Source organism: Pelecanus crispus, chromosome 9, assembly GCF_030463565.1.
Source record: "Pelecanus crispus isolate bPelCri1 chromosome 9, bPelCri1.pri, whole genome shotgun sequence".
Lineage (NCBI taxonomy): Eukaryota > Metazoa > Chordata > Aves > Pelecaniformes > Pelecanidae > Pelecanus > Pelecanus crispus.
The window spans coordinates 10,881,336-10,898,144 of NC_134651.1; the positions used below are offsets into that span (position 1 = coordinate 10,881,336).

Sequence of the window (16,809 nt, forward strand, 5' to 3'; positions counted from 1 at the left end):
TGTTGCAGCTTATGTTCATGTGACATCTGGTCTTCCAGCAGGATGGAGCATCTCTGCAACGTGCCTTCTAACCTGGACATCCCACTCCACTATCAAACAAGCTGATCTGGAGTACCTCATGTGACAGGACTATCCTGACTTTAGACCAAAAGCCTGTCCTAGGGCTTCAGGTTTTCTGTAGAAACACACAGCCTGGTAGTACCCTTAGAACTGAAATGACTGAAAGCTTTAGAAACGATGTGTGTTACATCTGGTCCTACAAAAGCAACCCTCGAGTCCTGTTGTGAACTTAGGTTAGGCTCTAGATACAGCTTGACCTGAATTAACCATTTTCTGATACTTTCTTCAGGGTTTCAGCAGGTTGCTTTTTGAGGGGAAAAGGTTGGGAGGAGCTGGATTTGGCTTGCTGAGCAACTGTATGAGCTCCAGAGCTGTTGCAAGCTGTGGAAAATCTGTGTGGTGAGGTTGAGAGGGCAGGGTTGGGGAAGAGTGAGTGTAAGGCTGTCCCCAACTGGCAGCAGTAAGCTTTTGATTGAGCTCAACCATCACATGGAACTGCAGCGTTAACCTAATTGGCTCTTTGGCACAGCCAAGGACAAGACATGGACATAGAGATCAGCAGCTCTTCAGATTACTTCTGTTTGAAACTGGGTAATGTTTAGGTGTTCTTTGTTGTAGATCTTCTGAACTTTTTTTATCCAAGAGTTGCTGATGTGAAAGGGACAGTTACTACAAGCTGATAGTAAAAAATGGTTCTATTTAAAATAGTGTTTCCTGGAATATCCTGCGTTGCTTGGGAAAGCTACTTGTGATTTTTGCTCCTTCTGCCTAGGACAGAAGATCAGTTTAAAATAATGATACGCTATGATCTTTGTCCTAAAATACGTGTTATGCAGGGATGTGGTATATTGAATCTGTTACAGCTTAATTGAAGCCCAGCCTGTGTATTGTACCACATGACAACATTTGTAGCTGGGAGTTGTGGGGTGTTCTTTCTGGGCAGTCTAAGGGTGGTGGTAGTTGGAAAAAATCTCCATGTTGGAGAGTCTTCTGTGTGAATGCTGTCTCTTTAAGGTTCTTCCCATGAAGGTTGGTGTCTCTGGTGTTTGATGTCTGAGGAGTCTGTGTTTCTTTAGGGTCTCTCTTGTCTGACTCTCCTCAGTGAACTTTCCAAAACTGTTCTACTTCCATCCTGAAATTAACTTCAAACTGACTTTTTTTCAATAATGAATTCTGTGGACAGTTAAAGTAGCTCTGTAAGGATCTGCTTTTCCACGGTGAGCACTCTACAAACTATGGAGTTTGCATCACAAACTAAGCTAGTAACTCTGCTTTCATCCCAGAATATATACTGAATGCAAAATACAGAGTTGTAAACAGTTGCTACACTCAAATGACAGTCATGCTTGTGGCAATACTGAAAGGTTAAATAATTAAACCCCTTTAGGAAAGGTAGGATTGCTGCAGGGTGAAAAAAAGCTTGCAGTGCTCGCAGCTGGGGAAAGACCACATGCAGTTGTGAATCTTAAATCTACTGGAAAGGAAGGCAGCTACAGTAACTGTGTATGGGTGCTTGGTTCTCCCAGTCTCTCTCCAGTCCCAGAGTGGATCTAAAAGCTTCCAAGCCACATGTAAGAAAACGCACACACACCTTAATTATGGTCAGAAAAATGACTGTCAAACATGTTTTTATCTCTGTTCCATGATGTTTCCTCTTGCTAGGGAGAACACATTGGTGTGGTGTTGGTTTTTTGTTTGTGTTTTTTCTTTTCTCAGTGTTATGAGAATCAGTTGGCAGTGAATAGCTCCTGTGGTGACTCAACCTGTTCTCCTGTTAAGGGAAGGAGAGCATGATTAAGCCCAAAAGATGGGTTGTTGCAAATGGGCTTTAAACAGTTTTGACAATGAAAGAGACTCTACTTGTGCATTGGCACCTTCAATGCAAATCTCCAGGCTTTTCTGGAGGGAGATGCGGGGGTAGATATAGGCCTCCTTAAATTTAATCAGTATTGCTCATCTATAATTGCATTTTAAAGTTGTACCTGAGGAGTATGTTTCTGAGGAGGATTCTGAGCAACTTCTGTCTACTAAAGGCTGATTTAATTCCCCTGAACTGGATCAAGGAAATGATAGACTTGACTGTTCCCTCCTTTAGTCAGTTGATCTTATGGCTTGTTTTTTCTTCAAGGAAAAGCTTAAGTTTTCTTTCCAGCATCTCTGACTTCCAGGAGGGGGGTGCTAGGGAGCAAAAAATGTAGTCTTATGTGCATCTCTTGTCCCCTGCTGTCTGCTCCATAATTAAAGCTGTTCCCACGATGAGATCTGTGTGTTGGTTTTCCTTCCCCCCGCCCCGGGGGCTTTTGTTCTTCCCTAGCAGCACTGTCACGCAGGTTAGTTTCACTGCTAGTCTTTCGTGACTTCTGTCACTTTGTATTTGTGATGTTGACTGTTGTCTCCTTTTACCAGATGGTATAGGCAATTGCAGACTGTTGGCAAAACATGTTATCCAAGCATAATCTAAAAAAGTTGTATTGGGTGACTAGGTTTCCTGTGCTTACCAAGGTAAACTGCTTCAAGTGGTTAAATAGGTTGCCTCGTGCTCCCTTTACTTTCAGCAAAGTCAGTCAGCTGCTTTTAAGCTATTGTTATGGCAGTGGGCAACCTGACCACCCAGGCTGAGCCTGTTTTGATTTTTTTGACTTTGTAAACTTAATTGGGGGAGATGATGCTGCAGCATTTGTGCTAACTGGCCAACTTCATGTAGAGTACAGATTTTTGGAAAAGAGCACAAATAAGCATCTAGGACAGAGGGGAAAACTAGAACTTAACCTCACTCTGAGGAAGTAGTGGGTATCATCAGACCCAGTCCTCCAAAAGGAGCTATCAAATGTCTGGATTTCTGTAACACTCCAGGCTTGTCTACATCTCTGCTTCATCTGAAACAAGAGTAAGCTTTGTAATAGCGTTCTATTGTAAAGTTGCTGAGTTTATAACTCTGAGAGGTGCATTGTTTAACTTCATGTTTCCAAAATCAAAAGGGTTTAAACTGATACTATAAAAAGCGCTGACTGATTTCTATTCACCAAACTGCCCATACAGCTTTTCTGTTATGCGGTAAAATCTGCAAGCCTCAACTGCGCCAGTGCGCAGTTTCCGTTTTGAGCAGCCCATCCCCTTGCTGCAGTAGATAACTACACCACAAAATTGCTCCAAGTTTTCTTATCTCTGTAGAGTCTGTTGTGTTCTCATCATGCTGTCTAGTTGCAAGACCTCAAATGGGTAAAATAATCTCTCAAAACATGTGTTGCATATAACTTCTAACATAACAGTGATAGCTTGTGTTCTCTTGCTTCAGGGGTTGTGTTCCTGTGCAGGATGTGCTTAGGTAGTGGGGTGCCGTTCCTTATGGTGGTAGTCCTACATTTCTGGCATGACAGAGAGCTTGCTCTGTTATCAGGTTTTTACATAATTATCAGGTAGTCGCTCCTTCGGACTGTTCTTGTTTAGTAGTCAGGAGAGAGAGCTCCAGTGCCGAGAACTGAATTTTACAAACTGCAGGGCAAGAATGCTGGACTTGGCTGGGTTTTCTGTGCTTTGGATTCTTTTCTTCACTAAAACCCTAGTGGGTAGCAGAGGCAGAAGCCCTGTGGTGTTAGCTGTCTGGTCTTAACGTGTGTAGCTGTGACAGGGGTGTCTGTTGGAGGAGCCTGTCTGCAGTCCTGTCTGGTGGAGCTTACTGCATAACCTGCCTCTTAACCTTCGCTTGGGTTACAAACAATCTCTGTGTCATCAGCTAAAAAGTAGAGGTCCTAAGCTGATAGGTGGGATGTTTGGTAACTGGTGCCACTGGAGCATGGTTCTAGTAGTGGCACTTTTCAGCCAACCTCAGGCTGGCAGTGGAAGTCAAATGGCTGCTTCCCTTCAAGCCTGCCCGTGGGGTTGAGGCAGGAGAGCGGCACGGCCGTGGGGGCTCCATGGAGGGTGCTAGATGAGGCCGTTGCGGTGCTACCAGGGCTGGGGGAGGGAGGACCAATACAGGCAAGGGGACGACATGGATGTGGCACCTTCCCTGAGGGCAGAGGGGCACAGGGGACTACGCTGAGGCGCGGGCGGCCCTGCCTAACCTGGGCCCCCCATGACCTTCAGCCAGACAGGAGCCAGGGCTGCCTTGCTCGCCTCCTTTCCAGTCAGCTCCAGGCCCTTCTCACACAGAGCCTGGTGGAGGGTGGGTGGTGGTGAGGGGGACTTGGCAGGGCAGGGGACCTGTGGTGGCTCGTGAGGGAGGCAGGTCTGCTGGGCAGCTTGGGCCATTGTGGTGGCCCGGTGCTCCCACATCCAGGAGCAGTCGGAGGTCTCTGCAGGGCCTCGCTCTTCAATAGGCCACCCAAAGACAACGTGTAAACTTGGTTATTTGTAGGGTGTAGCTTCCGTCCTAGCTTAAAAAAATTTAAACAAAATGTTGTCATCCGTTGGTTAACGGCAGTTGGTTTTTCTAAGAAAGAGTTTCTTGTGTCAGGTTCCCCTTCTTCACTAGCCTCCTGCAAGCTTGCTTTGGGCCACTGACAACCTCTAACTTGCTGCCAGTTTTTTTGAGGGGTATAGGTGGGTGGTGATGGGGAGTGGCTGAGTGGTTCACTCATTTCCATGACCAGACCATCTAAAACCAGATGTGTTAATAACACCTCATTAAAACTCTTCTCCTCTTCCTCCCCCCCTTCCAATTGGTAGGTATTCATCTTCATGAAGGAAAGAAACGCGTGAGAAGATCCAATTTAGAACTGTAGTGTTCACTTCAAGATGCCCCACAGGGAAAATACTCATCTGCAAGTCTCATCTTTTAAAACTGTCTGCATTCTTTCAATCAAAGGAAGACGTTTTTTGAGAAAGATGACTTGTGAAATCTGTGAACAAAGCTGGCTTTACAAGGATACTGAATGAAAGACAACATGCCTTACAACAGACACTCTTGAAGGGGTGACACTGTGCTCAAACTAAAACACAGACACTGTAAAAACACTGATCCTGAACAAAAATAAGGATTATAGAAACTGCATCAGAATGTTTGTTAGTCCCAGAAGAGTCAGAAAATGCCATTTTTTGCAGATCTTTGCCACTTGCTTCATACTGTGTCTCATGATTTTTTGGGGACCATTTGATAATCACATTGTGAGCCATATGAAGTCCTATTCATACAGATACCTCATAAATAGTTACCATTTTGTGAATGACAGCCTGTCTATCAGCAGGGATAACTTGGACAGAGTATCAAGCTACCAGTACTTGATCAACCACAGAGAGAAGTGTCAGCAGCAGGATGTCCTTCTGCTGTTGTTTGTGAAGACTTCTCCTGAAAACCGTCATCGGAGGGATGCAATTAGACGAACTTGGGGTAATGAGAAGTATGTTCATTCTCAACTTAATGCCAATATTAAAACTCTGTTTGCTTTAGGACAACCAACAGATCATCTGCTGCAAAGAGAACTTCATCTGGAAGACCAGAAATACAGTGATTTGATTCAGCAAGACTTCTTGGATACTTTTCACAATCTTACTCTTAAATTGCTTTTGCAGTTTAGCTGGGTGAATGCCTACTGTCCTCATGCCAGGTTCATTATGTCTGCAGATGATGATATATTTATCCATATGCCAAATCTTGTTGCTTATCTCCAAAGTCTAGCACAAATGGGTGTTCAAGATCTCTGGATTGGTCGTGTCCATCGCGGATCACCTCCCGTAAGAGACAAGAGTAGCAAATACTATGTTCCGTATGAAATGTACCAGTGGCCCTCTTACCCTGACTACACAGCAGGAGCTGCATATGTAATATCAAATGATGTAGCGGCTAAAGTATATGAGGCTTCACTGACTCTCAATACAAGTCTTTATATAGATGATGTTTTCATGGGTCTCTGTGCCAATAAAATGGGAATTGTACCACAATATCATGTATTTTTTTCTGGGGAAGGAAAGGCTCCATATCATCCCTGCATTTATAACAAAATGATGACATCTCATGGACATGTAGATGATCTTCACCAGCTCTGGAAGCAGGCTACAGATCCCAAAGTTAAAAAGTTTTCTTCAGGGTTTTGGGGTAGAATATACTGCAGACTAGTCAATATTGTGCTTCTCTGTAAACTATACTATGAGGACACATATCCTTGTTCAGCTGCATTTTCTTAATACTTGAATATCTGCGTTGAAGATCCACTGAGCCAAAACAGAGCAACAACTTTTAAGCTGTTTATTCAAAATGTATGTAAACATGGAAAGAGGTAAAACTTAAAATGTGAATAGTGGGGGGGGAGGGGGGGGGGGGAAAGATGGTCCCAAATTCTGTTCAGAAACTTACTGGAATAGCTCTCCTATTGTACTGCAACTTTTTACATTGTAGTCTGTTTGGGGGTGGGGGCTGGGTTTTTTTTTTTTACACTCTTTAAGGGATGTGAGTCTGGATTAAATGAACTATAATGGACTTGACTTCTAAACTTTGAAATGCTTGCTGAATACGTATGTTACTTTGAACTTGTCAGTAAGTCTTAAGTTTTTTTAAAAAAGCGATGTGAACTAAGGCACATGATAAAAAAAAGGAAATCTGCTATATCAAAATGGAGTAGACCTTTCAAAACATGAAGAAAACAACTTCTGACTTGATGAGTGAGACTATTGCAGTAGTTTAAGGCAATGTAAATTGGTTACAAATGTTCACCATTTCACAGTGCTTTGTAGAAAGTAAGTCTGGACCTGCACAATTGACAAACAGTGAGTGCTAGGAGTGAAGACCTGCTACAATCTGTTTTTCAAAGCTCGCTAAATCTTTGAAATGGGGAAACAGTGTTTGAGTGCCCTCTCAAATATTACTTATGTAACTGGTTTTGCTAATCTTTCTCTACCTTCTGAAAACTGAAGCAGTATATTTAAACTGTCCAATCTTTAATAAGCAAATAAGCTAAATGAGTTTTCTTTGAACAATGCTGCTTCTTTCCAATATTCATAGTTCTAAAGGTAAAAAGCAAGCAAAAGTCCCCAAGAATGTTACTTACAGCTAATTTGAAGCTGTTAAAGACTTTAAAAAGAAAATTTAATGCTTGCACTAGCAAAGAGGGAGGGTGTTTTCTGCACAAAATTTGACTTCACAGTGAAAGGAGATGGTGATCCACAGAAACTCAGTACACAAATCAAAATCACTAAAATACTTCTCCTGAAGTCTTAAGCACAAGATTGTCTTTAAAATTTCAGGGTAGTTTGTGTCCACAAAACCTTGTATTTTGAATATATTTTAATGTTAGTATTACCTGCAGGAGGAACAAAACACCTGTGCATTGTAAATTTGGATAGATGATCAAACTTGGTGATGCTCAAACTTCAGCCATTATGAGTTGTACTGTGGTGCCATAAATACATTGCAGAGAACTACAGTTCTAGGATGTCTGCAGTCTTTTCTTGTATAGCTCACTAGCAGTGTTTTCATAGACTCAGGACAGATACTTTAGTTGCTAACTGCCAAACCTGTGGTAGCTCTTCCTGGAGTGGACACACAGCCCATACAAGGTACAGTCAGATACTGCTTGTGAATTGATTTGATGGTGGAACAAGTTCTAGTGTGGATAAGAAAACTACTTCTGAAAGCTTGAATGAGTCTAGTTTATCAGCAGAGCAATAACAATGCAAAAGCTCACAAATTATCAAGCATCTGTTGGAAATGTACTAATTACAGGAGCAATACTACTTGCTTTCTAAGACTGGCCTGTTTTTTCTGCCTGATGTTTCTGGCGGTGTGGAGCAGTGAGGTACTTGATCTGTCTTCTGACTTCACTGTAGAACAGCTACGCAGGACTTGGCAGTTTTAAGCTACAAGTAGTAAACTTTTGTTTAGATAATTGCTACTGCACTTGGAGCTGTGATGCAGGTTTTAATGGTTTATGGTATATGTTAGCGTAGACAGAATCCAGGAATGAGCTTGCTGACTGTTCTCCAAGTCAGATGGATGGTAGGTAACTACTGGAATTAAGTGAAATACGTAACTTTCTATAATTGGTTTTCCAGAAGGAGGAGAATAAGAATCCTAGCTGGACCCAAGTGTTGGGTATATAGAGAGTCCACAAATAAATCATTCAGCAGTGTCAGAAAGACTGAAGAATGTAACAGCTATACTTTAGAAGGAACAAATCCAGTTCCTGTTCTTGCCTAAACAGATTGATTGCAGTACTGAGGATGTGTGTGTGTGTGTGTGTTAAAAGAAAAAGAACAAAACAACCCTAGATTACCTGTTGGCTTATGGAGAAATAAATGCACATACAGCGAAAGTAGTATTCTGTACTGAAGGAGAGCTGCCTCATCAGATCTCTGACCTGTTGTGAGCCATTTATATCAACAAGCTGCACAGCAAAACTGCACTACTAGAAAAAGCCACCCTGCTCACTGTAGGGAAAGATGGTCTTCATATGCAGTATGCAACCAAAATGTACTATTAAGACGACAATTTTTTCCAGCATTAACTATGTGTTGGGACTTACTGTTTTCACTCACACAAGCAAAGGTAAAATAAGTTTTAAGTAGCTTCAACTTCTACAGGGTAATGACCCAGCTAACATCTAAAACAGTGCTTAAATGTAGTTTGCCATTATCTGTAAGTCACTTTTGACCACTGAAATACTTTGGTTTACAGCTGGTTTGAGTTTTGTTTGGATTGTTTTCTTAGTCTTAAAAGGGCCTTGATGTTTGTAGTATGCATTTTCTTTTGCTGCAGTGAAAAAAAGTTGCTTGTTGAATAAAGAGGAAAGCATGAAGGCACTCCTTTCAAAAAATGGAGAAGCTAGAAAATGTCTTATTTCTGTTTCTAAATGCTGACTTAAGATTTGTATACTTTTATCTGGAACCTTTTTTTAACAATAGTCTCGGTGCTCCAATGCAGGGCTGTCAGGTTTTACTTCTACAAATAAAACTGTATCAGCCTGAATGGTCACTCCTCATTAAGAGTTTGATGTTGTTGCACAGCATATTTAATGCTAAAATTGTTTTTACCTGTTTGTTTGGTTTGCATTAGTTTCCGTTTGATAGTACCAATTTTTATACAAAATATTCAATATTTATTCTTAAACTTTGCTCTGTACCACAAAAACTCAATTGTTTTGTAAAATTTGTTTTGAATAAACAGACTTATTTCTTTTAAAAAAACCCAATACAACAAAGGTAAATGTCTGTTGTTGCTTTCTTTGTAACTGACAGGCTCACTCTGATGTGTTCAAATGCTATTCTGAGTTCTCTCTTATGTGAGGAGTTCAAACTACTTCTCCCCCTTCCCCTGCTTCCTTTCTACAAAAGGTAAAATTGGTGTTCCCAAGAAAGGAGACAGCTCAAAAATTTGTTCACCAAGCTTCTAGGTCTAAAGCTGTGTAAAACTGCCAGATATTAGAAGTTTAACCTGTTGTTAATATTAACTTGAAATTTCTATGTTCTCTTCAGGCAGTCATTTCCCAAGAGATGTGTACCTATCTAAGTAAGTTCTATTTCATATCACACTTTGCACCTTTTGAAAACTAGCACATTGTTTGGAGACCAGTCATAGTATTTTCATAGGGTATAATTAAATTCAGATAGTAGTAAGTTGCATTTTTGTATGTGTCTCCAATTTGTCTAGCAAAATGTATCAAGCTAGTGTTTTTAGAAATGTAGTCTTTTGCATCAGGTGACTTCAGTGTATACCTGTGTGCGAGAGAGGCATAACATAAGTATAAATTATCTAAGTTGTACTAAAGAAGAGAACAAAGGAAATGAAGTCAGTGAGGATTGTGGGGTTTGGCTTGTTGCTGGGTGGGTGGTGATGTGTGTTTGTGTGGGTTTTTTTTACGTGCTTCCTTTGGCAAAGAAACAGTGCAGTTCAACTAAATTAAACCAGGTTTGCTTGGTACTTTTTGTTAAACTGACTCAAGTATTTGGTGTTTTAGAATACATGATTAATAATCTTTTTCTCAAGACTTTGCAGAAAGGGAGAAAAGATTATTGCTTACATTTAAAAAAACCAGAAGCTTCTTAGAGGCATATGGTCAAATATGAATATCCTGAACACAATGAGATGATTTTTAATGCTGCTTTTATGTAAATACATACAAGGCTTATTCTAATGACCTATTTTCTCATGTCATGTAATTAAGGCTTTTGGGGGGGGGGGGGGAATTTGAACACCCACCACCACCAAGCCCCCAAACCAAAAGATAAATCTTGCTTGCTTTTCCAGCTGATAGACTGTGTATAAAAGCATGGCTCTATAAGCATTTCAGTGACTTGACTATATCTAATTATTTATTAGTCATAGTGAACTTCAAAGAAGTTGTAGAGAATATACTATAAATGCAGTTATTTGCATTCTAAGAACAAAAAAATGACACTGGCTCATGTGTGCAGTCTTACCTCCTCCTTGTTGACAAATTCTCATCACTCTCGCTCATTACCAGGACTCTGCTAGATCCTCCTTGACTAGCTTCATGCATCACTTCAATCTGAACAGAAAGGACACATTAGAAGTGAAAACAGTTAATTGCTGATGCTTTTATTTAGATAACTTTAACTTTTAATTAAGAGAATAAAAACTAGATTCTACCTAGTCTAGTAAGCCACTGGACAAGTTAAAATAATTGAATTCCAGATGTGGAGGTTGTAAATCAAGAATACCTCCTCTCTTTATTTTTCTACTTCCTTGCTCAGTATTGGCATGGGAGGCATTCTTGACTCCAGGCAAAGTCTTTATGTTCTTCTACCATAGAAGGTGAATTACCTCCTCATGTAGATAATTACAGGCATAACAGTCTGTTCCTTAGACTCTGAAATACCTTTTTTTGTTTGGTTGGGATTTTTTTTTTTTGTTTCCTGCCTGAAGCCAACCCAAAGACTTCACATTTTCAGAGTTCTTTGTACAGTGCTATATGGAGAAGTCTAGGGAATCGGTCTAGTGCCTCTGAGAAGTGTCCTTGTATGAGTAGCAGTATTAGGTAAGACAGCGCATACCCTCAAATGCTGAGCGCAGTATACATGTGCAAGGGCTGCCCCCAGGTTGAAATGGACTGGAGCTTTTTACATAAAATTTTGATAAACAGTAACTGACGTCCTTGTCCAGTCTTGCAGAGTTGGATCATGTCAAGTGTGCTCCAGGCAAGTTTTAAGTAGGCTTTTCTTCCTTTTGCTGCAGCTTTAAAAGTACCAAGCTCTACTTGGGCTTACTGAAAGACAACCTTCAAATTCAGTAAAACAACTCAGCTGCTGAGTTTGCAGTTAATCCAAGCCAATATCTAAACTCCAGTAGAGTCTTTAAGTTCCTGAGCACTTTCTTTTTTAAGGGCTGATTCTGGGGGGAAAAAAGCAGTGGCCTGTATTAAATTCTATATAGCTAAATTATTTAGCTGGTTAGTGATGATGATGGAATCCCCCCCGAAAAAAATGAACAAAACCAAACCCCATAACTAGTTCTGATCTGTGCGGAATTTCTGCACTAACATGATTAAACTGTTTTTGGATATTTAGGCTAAAGTAGCGCATCCATGTGTGGCAGTTACTGGTGTAAGAAGTGCTAAGGTAAGAGGTTCAATCTGTGTATTACTCATTAAAAATCAGAACGTCCAAAATGCTTCTTTAAGAATACCTTCAATAATAATGGACTAAACTGGAAAACACCCAGAGAACTTTTATCATAAAATGTGACCTCTGTTACTGGCTATGTTCTTGTATAGAGCTCACCTTTAAAAATCACCTTTAAAATAACTAATGAACTATGAAAAAGTTAACAACTGCGACTGCAGGGGCTACTGTGTTGTCTCCTGTCCCTTGTATATAACCTATTTTAGATTGGGGTATTTCTTTCCCCCAGAGATGTACTGACAAAGCTTACTCCCTTCCTCCTCTTCTGCCCCCAACTACTGAACAGTGTGAATTAGGCTACTTACTGTTTTCATCACACTTTCTTGAGGCAGCCAAATCAAGATCATACCTCTCTCTCCCATACTACCCAACTTCTTTTGCTGTTCTTTCTGAATATTAGTTGTATTACTTCCCTCAACACTGTCAGGGCCCTCTTACTATTTTTTTTCTTTCTCAAAACATATCTAAAATTGCATTTTTTTTTTACCATTCTAATGATATGCTGCCCTAAAGAGCTAATAATATGAATCTTAATGCAGGGGAGGTGCAAGGAAATTATGGCAGAGAGATGTTATTATTTAAAAGGTTGTGAGTGAATGGTGCTGCATATGTTTTGATTTTTGTCTTATTTTTAGTAGACTTGTAACTAAAGGGGATGCTGGCAAAGTGACAAAACATTTGTGCACAGACTATTCAGAATACAACTTCAGTGGTGGTACTCCTATCTCTTTCACAGGGATATTTACATGGTCTAAACCCAAACATTTTAAATAAGACAAATGTGGCATTACTTGAATTTGACAGGATAAAAAAGAAGTCTGGTCTCTGAAAGTGGCTATTTCAGCTAGCTTGGGCAAATGAAAAGTTTCAGGATGCAGCTGCACTTCATCTTAGTTACAGGAATTGCAGATGAATGAAGTTTCTGGATCCTTCGGTTTCCAGTCTTAAAATACTCAAGGAGGGCCAAAGGGCTGTCTTGATGGCTCCTTATCCCAGTCAGACTCTACAGCTCAAAGAAACGACTCGCTGCTGTAAGGGCAAGGCTCTTAAATGCTGTAAGGCTTGGGAATAGGGAGGAAAGGATAAGGAAGTCCTAAACGGAATCTTGCTGCAGAAACAATAATGCAACAAATCTTACCATAGAGACACAAAAGCAAAATACATTTCCCTGAACCTTACTTGCCCATGCAGCAACAGGTAACAGTGGGATTTTAATTTGGGTTTTTCTTTTGTTTGTTGGTTGGTTGGTTTATTTTTAAGTATTCAATGTCTACTCTTCCCTCCTTTGCATAGAAAGTACCCTTAGAAAATATTTAAATGAGGAAAAATATATAACTTTGTAAAACCATGAACATAACACATCTTAACTTCAGAGGAGCAGGAACAAGATTCCAGTTTTAGGAACAAGATAGTTCATATGCTGTAAGGAAGGACAGGCACTTTGGATGCACTTTAATGTACTATTGTTGGACATTCCCTCCACATTTCCCCTTCCATCCTTTGAAGGTGATTTCTACTTTAGTGTAACTTGGTTTTCCAAGTACCTGAGCACAAATCTTTTTTAACACTGCATCTCAGTAACTTTCAAGCTGCAACACGAAGTGTAAAAAAAAAAAAAAGCTTACCAGAGAATTACCTTGTAAATGTTCAACTTTTTAATTCCAAGTATAAATATGTAAACATATATTTATATTGTTTTGAGTTCTGTCACAATATGGGATGTCCCCAAAACACAGATACTCCTACCTTAATTCCACCTTTAGTCTTCTTAATGTTTTTCTTTTTTGATAACTCTACTTCAGAAATGGGCTTTGGAGGGCACGAAATTTCTGTGGACCTCCTGTTGGTAGCTGAAGGAGTCAAAAAAAAAAAAAAAGTAACATGAGAAAATGTGTGCTAAAAGTTGAAATCCTCCTTCCTAATAAAAGCAGTGAGCAAAGATCCTGTCACATCAGTGGTAACAAACCTGGTTTAGACAACTGAACTGTGGCTGGACTGGTGAAAGACCAGCTGGCACAAGGGATGGGCTATGTCGTTCAGTGCTGCGTTGTGACTGGAACTGGCACCTACAGCTCCGTGCTGTAATGACTACTTTGGTTTGGCTTCCTCCCTGGCAACCATCTTGAGGGTAGCACAGGTAAATGTTAGCCAGCTGTATCAACAATTAGGTAATTTTCACCTGCATAGTTTTTCACCTCAGGTATTGTTACCTGTGTGGGTTCCCAAAGAAAGGAAATGTTGGTTCTCGTAATGGTTTGCTCATGTCAGATTATAAAGGATTGTTCCCTGTAAGGGTTCATCACATGAACAAGTCTCAAAAGAGTAATCATCCAGGTGTTCAACAAGTCACTGTGACCATATACGTAATGACTGAATCCGAGGAAATGATTTCCGAATATGCTCTGTCGTGTCAGGTTTGTTGGGCCTTGCAGGCTCTGTAAACCACGTTGACAGTGAGTTGTCTAATGCTACTAGAAAATCATCCGTAACAACATAACCACTTATCCTGAGACTGCTGTCCAAAGAAAAGGTTTTGGAAGAACTATAAGAAGGGGGATCATACATTTGGCTTGAGCAGAAAATAGTCTCTCTGTTACAGTTTGTATCTTTGTTTTAAATTGATAGTTCACAGTGCATATTGTGTAAGTACAAGGCAAACAGTGGTCTCCTTTTTCTTAGTTGCTGAATTGATACAGGCAACCATGCATGTCATGGTAAAAACAAGTACGAATACCAGATGAAATGATGAAGGATCTGGGTCAGGCAACAACGAACAAAATTGTTGCAATTCTGAGATTAAATCCTTTTCAGTTTTATTCTGGGAAAACTTTCTATTTGAAGAACTTTTCCAAAAATAAAAGCTGGCGTTTTCAAATGCATATGGTAACATTCTGTTTAAATGGTTTCACCAAGTTTAGTGTTTTGAGGCATTGAGAGTCTTGGTGGTCACTAATAACTTTTTCTTCTTTGGGAAAAGCTGAGTGATGCAATAAAAAAACATGTAAACGTCTTTGAATGGGGAGGACATAGTATCAGAAGATTCACGTAGGAGATGACTGAACACTTTCTTTAAAAGTAACACATTAGCAAATTTTCAAATGTCCTTGTCATTGAATTCTTTTAATGTAGCAAAAAAAAAAGGGGGGGGGGGGGGGGGGGAAGCATAGAAACACTCCAAATGATATGCAGTTAAATTTTGACAACATACCAGTTTCATAGACAATAATAACAGAAGCTGACACTTCTTCTACCCTGTGTCTTTTCAACTGCTTTTCAACATGCAGCTGGGAAGAGAATTAAAGCAGCTTCTCTCCAACTCTTTCCTAAATCTTCCTGGTTTTATCCCTCTCTGAATGATGTGGGGACTTGGCAATGTCCGTTTCATGCCTATTATGTCCTCACAATGACTCCATATTAGAAAGTTTCTTCAATGCAACAGCAAAGTCTGGCAGCCACCAGCAGCTATAATCAACCGGTAGAAGAATCTTAGGGTTCCCAGGACTGAGCTGAAATGCAAATGTCGATTCTATTTGCTTCTTCCATCACTCTTTCAGAATATACAGCAGGGGATTTGTTTTGATTTTGAGCACTACTTTCCACAGATGCCTTTTTCCCATCCCAAAGAAAGCTTTCCATGAAGTAGCAATTGTTCTCCCAAAGGTATTGTTATTTCACCCAAAAAGTGGTGTACTGACATTTTGAAACCAAGGGGAAAAAATAAAAAACAAGATGCAGCAAATATAAGCTATTTGTCCTTCTTGTCAAAAGTTCTTCATGCCTTTCTAATCTGCAGGGAGGATGATTTCTGCCACTGGCAAAACCAGAATACCAACCCTCATCAACTATTTGATACATTTTCAAACAGGCCCTTTTGTGTTTTTCCCCATGAATCCCCAAGTAAAGTGGTTACAAGCAGCAGCAAATTCACTCTTTTCTGTACTAATGCATCCTGAAGATTCTATTTAGCCTTAAATTCTCATTTACTGTGATCTTGACGAGACACAGGCTGTGATCATACCTATCACACTGAACAATATTCTCTCGTGGAGCTTCTCCCAACTATATTCTTTTTATACCTTGAAAAGACAGCATAAAAAAAAAAAAATCTAAGACTTGATCACAAAAGTCCTGATTCAATTAAAGAAAACCAAGACATTGTTTCATATTCTTCCCCACACACTTACCAGGTGCTCCTGAATACCCTAGATATGCTGCCAATGTCCAGTTACCCTATCTAAATCTGAGTTCAGTCCATTAGGTTGCTCTACAAAGCTAATTCCCAAGTTTTGTATATACTGGATGTGTTATTAAAGGAATGGAAGCAGAGGAAGCAACTAGGAAACATGAGAACTTTTGCTTAGAACAGCATAGTCAGCAATACCAAGTTGTTTGGCCTATTCATTAATCAGAAATCTTTCTAGCTTGAAGGGATGATTGGTACTGGTATGAAAATCCTAGCTGAAAGCAGTCAGCAGAAAACATGGAAATCAGTTATGACTTTGATGTCTGGATCACAACTTAGACAGCTCCAGGTGATCCAGGCAAGAGAGCACTGGACAGCTGAAGTGAAAGATGATGCATTCACAGAAAGCCCAAGTGCAGATGCTCCTTGATCCAGCAAAGTACTCCGGTCAGTTTACTAGCTTAGTCTTGGCTTTACCAGTATGACATTTTAGAAGGAAGGAGGCAGATACAAGATAAGCAATCAGTCCAATATAACTGTTTATATTTCAAGGATGAATTTGATTCAGATTGACACAGCAAACTTTCCCCTTCCAATCTGACCCAGAAATGAATTGAAAACAGGAAGCAATCTGGTTTTGGTTATGCTCCAGAGTATCTGAGAGTTACTGACTGGCCCATATTCAGAGACTGCTGCATGTCACTACTTTTAAGTAGTTTCTGGAGTCATTTAGAAAGAAACAGCCCAAAAAACTGCCAATTATTATTGCACTAATTACTGTGGAACTGGAAATATTTTGTAAGGGAAACCCTTATAAAATTCAGTACAGTTGGCTGTTTCAAGGTCATTACTGTACTGCACTGCTGAGGAAGCTGAAAGTTACAGTGTTCAACTGCCTACTGAAAGAACAAATGCACAGGAACAAAGAAAAACTATAACTATCTATAAACAAGTCTAAGGTCTTTATCTAAGGTCTGCATGGTTTCAAGGTTGTT

At 40.0% G+C, this 16,809-nt stretch overlaps 2 protein-coding genes across 2 annotated transcripts in view; one reads left to right on the forward strand and one right to left on the reverse strand.

Moving 5' to 3' along the window:
- MCF2L2 (MCF.2 cell line derived transforming sequence-like 2) overlaps positions 1 to 16,809 on the reverse strand; it is a 161,112-nt gene that overhangs the window by 78,566 nt on the left and 65,737 nt on the right. Inside the window, exons 14-15 of the mRNA XM_075717124.1 lie at positions 13,378 to 13,481; positions 10,411 to 10,499 (exon numbers count right to left, since the gene is read on the reverse strand). Of these exons, the coding sequence (XP_075573239.1) occupies positions 10,411 to 10,499; positions 13,378 to 13,481 (193 nt within the window). The remainder of the gene's footprint in view (positions 1 to 10,410; positions 10,500 to 13,377; positions 13,482 to 16,809) is intronic.
- On the forward strand, positions 5,059 to 6,234 carry B3GNT5 (UDP-GlcNAc:betaGal beta-1,3-N-acetylglucosaminyltransferase 5). The gene has a single exon (XM_009490165.2). The coding sequence runs from the start codon at positions 5,059 to 5,061 to the stop codon at positions 6,181 to 6,183; it is 1,125 nt and encodes a 374-aa protein (XP_009488440.1). The 3' UTR covers positions 6,184 to 6,234.